Source organism: Geospiza fortis, unplaced genomic scaffold (genome assembly GCF_000277835.1).
Source record: "Geospiza fortis unplaced genomic scaffold, GeoFor_1.0 scaffold526, whole genome shotgun sequence".
NCBI classification, from domain to species: Eukaryota; Metazoa; Chordata; class Aves; order Passeriformes; family Thraupidae; genus Geospiza; species Geospiza fortis.
The window spans coordinates 58,981-68,036 of NW_005054804.1; the positions used below are offsets into that span (position 1 = coordinate 58,981).

The window sequence follows — 9,056 nt, forward strand, 5'->3', positions numbered from 1 at the left end:
GTGTCGCGATGTCCCCAAGGCCGCCCCGAGGGGTCCCCGAGGGTGGCGCCGTGTCCTGGGGGCCTCAAGGAGCGCCCCGGTGTCCCCGAGGTGTCCCCGAGGTGTCCCCAAAATGTCCCAGTGTCTCCAAAGCGTCCCCATGTCCCCAGGAATGTCCCCAGGGGGGTCCCCAGGGGGGTCCCCAGGTCCTTCTCAGTGTCCCCAAGGGTGTCCCCAGCCATGCCCCCGTGTCCCCAAGGCCATCCCAGTGACCCCAGGGGTGTCCCCAATGTCCCCAAGTCCCTCCTGGTGTCCCCAGGTCCCTCCCAGTGTCCCCACGGTTGTCCCCAGCCGTGTCCCAGTGTCCCCAAGGGTGTCCCCAACTCCATCCCAGTGTCCCCAAAGTGTCCCCAGGTCCCTCCCAGTGTCCCTAAGGGTGTCCCCAGCCAAGTCCCTGTGTCCCCAAGGCCATCCCAGTGTCCCCAGTGATGCCCCCAAGTCCCTCCCAGTGTCCCCAAGGCCCTCCCAGTGTCCCCAAGGGTGCCCCCAAGTCCCTCCCAGTGTCCCCAAGGGTGCCCCCAAGTCCCTCCCAGTGTCCCCAAGGGTGCCCCCAAGTCCCTCCCAGTGTCCCCAAGTCCCTCCCAGTGTCCCCAAGGGTGCCCCCAAGTCCCTCCCAGTGTCCCCAGCCATGTCCCCGTGTCCCTAGGGGTGTCCCCAAGTCCCTCCCAGTGTCCCCACGGTTGTCCCCAGCCGTGTCCCAGTGTCCCCAAGGGTGTCCCCAACTCCATCCCAGTGTCCCCAAAGTGTCCCCAGGTCCCTCCCAGTGTCCCTAAGGGTGTCCCCAGCCAAGTCCCTGTGTCCCCAAGGCCATCCCAGTGTCCCCAGTGGTGCCCCCAAGTCCCTCCCAGTGTCCCCAAGGTTGTCCCAGTGTCCCCAGGGGTGTCCCCAGCCATGTCCCCATGAGTGTCCCGAAGTCCCCAGGGATGTCCCCAGGTCCCTCCTGGTGTCCCCAGCTCCATCCCAGTGTCCCCAAGGTTGTCCCTGTGTCCCCAGGGGTGTCCCCAGCTCCATCCCAGTGTCCCCAAGGTTGTCCCCAGGTCCCTCCTGGTGTCCCCAGCTCCATCCCAGTGTCCCCAAAGTGTCCCCAAGTCCCCCCCAGTGATGTTCCCATGTCCCCAGGAATGTCCCCAACTCCATGCCAATGTCCCCAAGGGAGTCCCCATGTCCCCAAGTCCCTCCCACTGTCCCCAGCCATGTCCCCGTGTCCCTAGGGGTGTCCCCAAGTCCCTCCCAGTGTCCCCACGGTTGTCCCCAGCCGTGTCCCAGTGTCCCCAAGGGTGTCCCCAACTCCATCCCAGTGTCCCCAAAGTGTCCCCAGGTCCCTCCCAGTGTCCCTAAGGGTGTCCCCAGCCAAGTCCCTGTGTCCCCAAGGCCATCCCAGTGTCCCCAGTGATGCCCCCAAGTCCCTCCCAGTGTCCCCAAGTCCCTCCCAGTGTCCCCAAGGGTGCCCCCAAGTCCCTCCCAGTGTCCCCAGCCATGTCCCCGTGTCCCTAGGGGTGTCCCCAAGTCCCTCCCAGTGTCCCCAGCCACATCCCTGTGTCCCCAAGGCCATCCCGGTGTCCCCAAGGGTGTCCCCAGCCATGTCCCTGTGTCCCCAGGGGTGTCCCCAACTCCATCCCGGTGTCCCCAAAGTGTCCCCAGGTCCCTCCCAGTGTCCCCAAAAAGGCTCCAAGGCTCTCGCTCCGGTCTCAGCTTTATTTAAACGTCCCCAGGTGTCCCCAGGTGTCCCCACGGTGTCCTCGAGGTGTCCCCAGGTGTCCCTGTACCCCCACTTGTAGAACTCGTGCTCCTGCTCGTCCTTCTTGATGACGGTTTTGTACGCCTTCTCAAAGTCCTTGGCCAGCACGATGTACCTGTTCTCCCGGACGGCCAGCATGCCGCCCTGGGGACAGGGACACCTGAGTGTCACCTGAGTGTCACCTGAGTGTCACCTGCACTGAGCTACAGCCACACCTGTGTCACCTGTGTCACCTACAGTGAGCTACAGCCACACCTGTGCCAGCACGATGTACCTGTTCTCCCGGACGGCCAGCATGCCGCCCTGGGGACAGGGACACCTGAGTGTCACCTGTGTCACCTGAGTGTCACCTGCACTGAGCTACAGCCACACCTGTGTCACCTGTGTCACCTACAGTGAGCTACAGCCACACCTGTGCCAGCACGATGTACCTGTTCTCCCTGACGGCCAGCATGCCGCCCTGGGGACAGGGACAGTGTCACCTGAGTGTCACCTGTGTCACCTGTGCCAGCACGATGTACCTGTTCTCCCGGACGGCCAGCATGCCGCCCTGGGGACAATGTCACCTGTGTCACCTGGCACCTGAGTGTCCCCTGTGTCACCTACAGCCACCCACAGGCACACCTGTGCCACCTGTGGTGTCACCTGCCCCACCCACACATAGGTGCCACACTCGTCCCCAGGTGTCCCCTATCTCCTGTATCACCTGTCCCAGGTGTGCCCAGGTGTGTCTTACACCTGTCCTAGACACGCCCAGGTGTGGCCAGATGTGTCCCCCGGTGTAGCTCAGGTGTGCCCAGGTGCACCCAGGAGTGCCCAGGTGTTTTTAACCCCCCCTCAGGTGTGCCCAGGTGTATCTCAAGTGTAGCCCAGGTGTGCCCAGGTGCCCCCAGGTGTACCCCAGCTGTATCTCAGGTGTGTGTCCAGGTGTACCCCAGGTGTATCTCAGGTGTGCGTCCAGGTGTGCCCAGGTGTATCTCAAGTGTAGCCCAGGTGTGCCCAGGTGCCCCCAGGTGTACCCCAGCTGTATCTCAGGTGTGTGTCCAGGTGTACCCCAGGTGTATCTCAGGTGTGCGTCCAGGTGTGCCCAGGTGTATCTCAAGTGTAGCCCAGGTGTGCCCAGGTGCCCCCAGGTGTACCCCAGCTGTATCTCAGGTGTGTGTCCAGGTGTACCCCAGGTGTATCTCAGGTGTGCGTCCAGGTGTGCCCAGGTGTATCTCAAGTGTAGCCCAGGTGTGCCCAGGTGCCCCCAGGTGTACCCCAGCTGTATCTCAGGTGTGTGTCCAGGTGTACCCCAGGTGTATCTCAGGTGTGCGTCCAGGTGTGCCCAGGTGTATCTCAAGTGTAGCCCAGGTGTGCCCAGGTGCCCCCAGGTGTACCCCAGCTGTATCTCAGGTGTGTGTCCAGGTGTACCCCAGGTGTATCTCAGGTGTGCGTCCAGGTGTGCCCAGGTGTATCTCAAGTGTAGCCCAGGTGTGCCCAGGTGCCCCCAGGTGTACCCCAGCTGTATCTCAGGTGTGTGTCCAGGTGTGCCCAGGTGTATCTCAAGTGTAGCCCAGGTGTGCCCAGGTGCCCCCAGGTGTGTGCCCAGTCTCCCCAGGTGTGTTTTGAACCCCTCCAGGTGCTCCCAGGTGTGTGCCCAGGTACCCCCAGATGCCCCCAGCTGTGCCCAGGTGTGCCCAGGTGTGTTTTTAGCCCCCTCAGGTGCCCCCAGGTGCAGATACAATCCTCCAGGTCCACCTCCTTGGACAGGTGTGTGCCCAGCTGTGCCCAGGTGTGCCCTCACCTCCTGGCAGATGGAGTTGATGTCGGCCCCCGAGATCTTGTCCGGCCGCGCCACGTCTGGGCCAGGGGTCAAGGAAACGGCGCAGGTGTGCCCAGGTGTGTGCTTGGGACACTCAGGTGTGCCCAGGTGTGTCCTTGGGATGCCCAGGTGTGCCCAGGAGTGTCCTTGGGATGCCCAGGTGTGCCCTTGGGACACTCAGGTGTGCCCAGGTGTGTCCTTGGCATGCCTAGGTGTGCCCAGGTGCCCCCAGGTGTGTGCCCAGTCTCCCCAGGTGTGTTTTGAACCCCTCCAGGTGCTCCCAGGTGTGTGCCCAGGTACCCCCAGATGCCCCCAGCTGTGCCCAGGTGTGCCCAGGTGTGTTTTTAGCCCCCTCAGGTGCCCCCAGGTGCAGATACAATCCTCCAGGTCCACCTCCTTGGACAGGTGTGTGCCCAGCTGTGCCCAGGTGCCCCCAGGTGCCCTCAGGTGTGCCCAGGTGTGTTTCTAAGACCCCCAGATGCCCCCAGGTGTGTGTCCAGGTGCCTCCAGGTGTGCCCAGGTGTGCTCAGGTGTGCCCAGGGGTGTTTCTAACCCCTCCAGGTGCCCCCAGGTGCCCCAAGCTGTGCCCAGCAGCACCCAGGTGTGTCCAGGTGCCCCCAGTTGTGCCCAGGTGTGTTTCTAACCCCCCCAGCTGTGCCCAGGTGCCCCCAGGTGTGCCCAGGGGTGTTTCTAACCCCTCCAGGTGCCCCCAGGTGCCCCAAGCTGTGCCCAGCAGCACCCAGGTGTGTCCAGGTGCCCCCAGTTGTGCCCAGGTGTGTTTCTAACCCCCCCAGCTGTGCCCAGGTGCCCCCAGGTGTGCCCAGGGGTGTTTCTAACCCCTCCAGGTGCCCCCAGGTGCCCCAAGCTGTGCCCAGCAGCACCCAGGTGTGTCCAGGTGCCCCCAGTTGTGCCCAGGTGTGTTTCTAACCCCCCCAGCTGTGCCCAGGTGCCCCCAGGTGTGCCCAGGGGTGTTTCTAACCCCTCCAGGTGCCCCCAGGTGCCCCAAGCTGTGCCCAGCAGCACCCAGGTGTGTCCAGGTGCCCCCAGTTGTGCCCAGGTGTGTTTCTAACCCCCCCAGCTGTGCCCAGGTGCCCCCAGGTGTGCCCAGGGGTGTTTCTAACCCCTCCAGGTGCCCCCAGGTGCCCCAAGCTGTGCCCAGCAGCACCCAGGTGTGTCCAGGTGCCCCCAGTTGTGCCCAGGTGTGTTTCTAACCCCCCCAGCTGTGCCCAGGTGCCCCCAGGTGTGCCCAGGGGTGTTTCTAACCCCTCCAGGTGCCCCCAGGTGCCCCAAGCTGTGCCCAGCAGCACCCAGGTGTGTCCAGGTGCCCCCAGTTGTGCCCAGGTGTGTTTCTAACCCCCCCAGCTGTGCCCAGGTGCCCCCAGGTGTGCCCAGGGGTGTTTCTAACCCCTCCAGGTGCCCCCAGGTGCCCCAAGCTGTGCCCAGCAGCACCCAGGTGTGTCCAGGTGCCCCCAGTTGTGCCCAGGTGTGTTTCTAACCCCCCCAGCTGTGCCCAGGTGCCCCCAGGTGTGCCCAGGGGTGTTTCTAACCCCTCCAGGTGCCCCCAGGTGCCCCAAGCTGTGCCCAGCAGCACCCAGGTGTGTCCAGGTGCCCCCAGTTGTGCCCAGGTGTGTTTCTAACCCCCCCAGCTGTGCCCAGGTGCCCCCAGGTGTGCCCAGGGGTGTTTCTAACCCCTCCAGGTGCCCCCAGGTGCCCCAAGCTGTGCCCAGCAGCACCCAGGTGTGTCCAGGTGCCCCCAGTTGTGCCCAGGTGTGTTTCTAACCCCCCCAGCTGTGCCCAGGTGCCCCCAGGTGTGCCCAGGGGTGTTTCTAACCCCTCCAGGTGCCCCCAGGTGCCCCAAGCTGTGCCCAGCAGCACCCAGGTGTGTCCAGGTGCCCCCAGTTGTGCCCAGGTGTGTTTCTAACCCCCCCAGCTGTGCCCAGGTGCCCCCAGGTGTGCCCAGGGGTGTTTCTAACCCCTCCAGGTGCCCCCAGGTGCCCCAAGCTGTGCCCAGCAGCACCCAGGTGTGTCCAGGTGCCCCCAGTTGTGCCCAGGTGTGTTTCTAACCCCCCCAGCTGTGCCCAGGTGCCCCCAGGTGTGCCCAGGGGTGTTTCTAACCCCTCCAGGTGCCCCCAGGTGCCCCAAGCTGTGCCCAGCAGCACCCAGGTGTGTCCAGGTGCCCCCAGTTGTGCCCAGGTGTGTTTCTAACCCCCCCAGCTGTGCCCAGGTGCCCCCAGGTGTGCCCAGGGGTGTTTCTAACCCCTCCAGGTGCCCCCAGGTGCCCCAAGCTGTGCCCAGCAGCACCCAGGTGTGTCCAGGTGCCCCCAGTTGTGCCCAGGTGTGTTTCTAACCCCCCCAGCTGTGCCCAGGTGCCCCCAGGTGTGCCCAGGGGTGTTTCTAACCCCTCCAGGTGCCCCCAGGTGCCCCAAGCTGTGCCCAGCAGCACCCAGGTGTGTCCAGGTGCCCCCAGTTGTGCCCAGGTGTGTTTCTAACCCCCCCAGCTGTGCCCAGGTGCCCCCAGGTGTGCCCAGGGGTGTTTCTAACCCCTCCAGGTGCCCCCAGGTGCCCCAAGCTGTGCCCAGCAGCACCCAGGTGTGTCCAGGTGCCCCCAGTTGTGCCCAGGTGTGTTTCTAACCCCCCCAGCTGTGCCCAGGTGCCCCCAGGTGTGCCCAGGGGTGTTTCTAACCCCTCCAGGTGCCCCCAGGTGCCCCAAGCTGTGCCCAGCAGCACCCAGGTGTGTCCAGGTGCCCCCAGTTGTGCCCAGGTGTGTTTCTAACCCCCCCAGCTGTGCCCAGGTGCCCCCAGGTGTGCCCAGGGGTGTTTCTAACCCCTCCAGGTGCCCCCAGGTGCCCCAAGCTGTGCCCAGCAGCACCCAGGTGTGTCCAGGTGCCCCCAGTTGTGCCCAGGTGTGTTTCTAACCCCCCCAGCTGTGCCCAGGTGCCCCCAGGTGTGCCCAGGGGTGTTTCTAACCCCTCCAGGTGCCCCCAGGTGCCCCAAGCTGTGCCCAGCAGCACCCAGGTGTGTCCAGGTGCCCCCAGTTGTGCCCAGGTGTGTTTCTAACCCCCCCAGCTGTGCCCAGGTGCCCCCAGGTGTGCCCAGGGGTGTTTCTAACCCCTCCAGGTGCCCCCAGGTGCCCCAAGCTGTGCCCAGCAGCACCCAGGTGTGTCCAGGTGCCCCCAGTTGTGCCCAGGTGTGTTTCTAACCCCCCCAGCTGTGCCCAGGTGCCCCCAGGTGTGCCCAGGGGTGTTTCTAACCCCTCCAGGTGCCCCCAGGTGCCCCAAGCTGTGCCCAGCAGCACCCAGGTGTGTCCAGGTGCCCCCAGTTGTGCCCAGGTGTGTTTCTAACCCCCCCAGCTGTGCCCAGGTGCCCCCAGGTGTGCCCAGGGGTGTTTCTAACCCCTCCAGGTGCCCCCAGGTGCCCCAAGCTGTGCCCAGCAGCACCCAGGTGTGTCCAGGTGCCCCCAGTTGTGCCCAGGTGTGTTTCTAACCCCCCCAGCTGTGCCCAGGTGCCCCCAGGTGTGCCCAGGGGTGTTTCTAACCCCTCCAGGTGCCCCCAGGTGCCCCAAGCTGTGCCCAGCAGCACCCAGGTGTGTCCAGGTGCCCCCAGTTGTGCCCAGGTGTGTTTCTAACCCCCCCAGCTGTGCCCAGGTGCCCCCAGGTGTGCCCAGGGGTGTTTCTAACCCCTCCAGGTGCCCCCAGGTGCCCCAAGCTGTGCCCAGCAGCACCCAGGTGTGTCCAGGTGCCCCCAGTTGTGCCCAGGTGTGTTTCTAACCCCCCCAGCTGTGCCCAGGTGCCCCCAGGTGTGCCCAGGGGTGTTTCTAACCCCTCCAGGTGCCCCCAGGTGCCCCAAGCTGTGCCCAGCAGCACCCAGGTGTGTCCAGGTGCCCCCAGTTGTGCCCAGGTGTGTTTCTAACCCCCCCAGCTGTGCCCAGGTGCCCCCAGGTGTGCCCAGGGGTGTTTCTAACCCCTCCAGGTGCCCCCAGGTGCCCCAAGCTGTGCCCAGCAGCACCCAGGTGTGTCCAGGTGCCCCCAGTTGTGCCCAGGTGTGTTTCTAACCCCCCCAGCTGTGCCCAGGTGCCCCCAGGTGTGCCCAGGGGTGTTTCTAACCCCTCCAGGTGCCCCCAGGTGCCCCAAGCTGTGCCCAGCAGCACCCAGGTGTGTCCAGGTGCCCCCAGTTGTGCCCAGGTGTGTTTCTAACCCCCCCAGCTGTGCCCAGGTGCCCCCAGGTGTGCCCAGGGGTGTTTCTAACCCCTCCAGGTGCCCCCAGGTGCCCCAAGCTGTGCCCAGCAGCACCCAGGTGTGTCCAGGTGCCCCCAGTTGTGCCCAGGTGTGTTTCTAACCCCCCCAGCTGTGCCCAGGTGCCCCCAGGTGTGCCCAGGGGTGTTTCTAACCCCTCCAGGTGTCACCAAACTTCTCCGAGATGTCCTCAAACCCCACCCAGGTGTCCCCAAACCCCACCCAGGTGTCCCCAGGAGCTCACCTGTGGTGTGGTGGGCCACGGCCTTGGCCAGCATGGTCTTCCCGCAGCCGGGGGGGCCGTACATGAGCACCCCCCGCGGGGGGTCAATGCCGATCTGCGCCACGAGAGGACACGGTGAGGACACCCGGGGCCACCCGAGCTCCTCGAGGGCACCTGGAGCTCCTCAAGGTGACCTGGAAGTCCTCAAGGTGCCCTGGAGGTCCTTGAGGTGCCCTGGAGGTCGCCTGGAGCTCCTCAAGGTGACCTCGGGGGCCTCAAGGTGACCTGGAGGTCCTCAAGATGCCCTGGAGGTCACCTAAGGGTCTCCAAGGTGACCTGGAGATCCTCAAGGTGCCTGGGAGGTCCTCGAGGTGACCTGAGGGGCCTCTAGGTGCCCTGGAGGTCTTCAAGGCGACCTGGAAGTCCTCAAGGTGTCCTAGAGGTCACCTGAGGGTCTCCAAGGTGACCTGGACATCCTCAAGGTGACCTGGAAGTCCTCAAGGCGACCTGAGGGGCCTCAAGGTGCCCTGGACGTCCTTGAGGTGCCCTGGAGCTCCTCAAGGTGCCCTGGAGGTCACCTGAAGGTCTCCAACATGACCTGAAGGACCTCAAGGTGCCTTGGAGATCACTTGAGGATCCTCAAGGTGCCCTGGAGGTCACCTGAGGTCCCACAAGGTCCCAGGAGGTCCCAGGAGACCCCAGGAGATCCCCAGGAGGTCCCAGGAGATCCCAGAAGATCCCAGGAGATCCCAGAAGGTCCCAGGAGATCCCAGGAGGTCCCAGAAGGTCCCAGGAGACCCCAGGAGATCCCAGGAGGTCCCAGAAGGTCCCCAGGAGACCCCAGGAGATCCCAGGAGATCCCCAGAAGGTCCCCAGGAGATCCCAGGAGGTCCCAGGAGATCCCAGGAGATCCCAGGAGGTCCCAGATAATCCCACGAGGTCCCAGAAGGTCCCAGAAGGCCCCCAGAAGGTCCCAGAAGGTCCCAGGAGGTCGCAGAAGGTCCCAGAAGGTCCCAGGAG

The 9,056-nt window shown here is 64.9% G+C and overlaps 1 protein-coding gene across 1 annotated transcript in view; it reads right to left on the reverse strand.

Moving 5' to 3' along the window:
- The window catches only part of LOC102036280 (26S proteasome regulatory subunit 6B-like), a 13,340-nt gene that overhangs the window by 1,049 nt on the left and 3,235 nt on the right, over positions 1–9,056 (reverse strand). Inside the window, exons 4-7 of the mRNA XM_031065489.1 lie at positions 7,984–8,199; positions 3,959–3,998; positions 3,564–3,619; positions 1,806–1,921 (exon numbers count right to left, since the gene is read on the reverse strand). Coding sequence (XP_030921349.1) covers positions 1,806–1,921; positions 3,564–3,619; positions 3,959–3,998; positions 7,984–8,199 — 428 coding nt within the window. The remainder of the gene's footprint in view (positions 1–1,805; positions 1,922–3,563; positions 3,620–3,958; positions 3,999–7,983; positions 8,200–9,056) is intronic.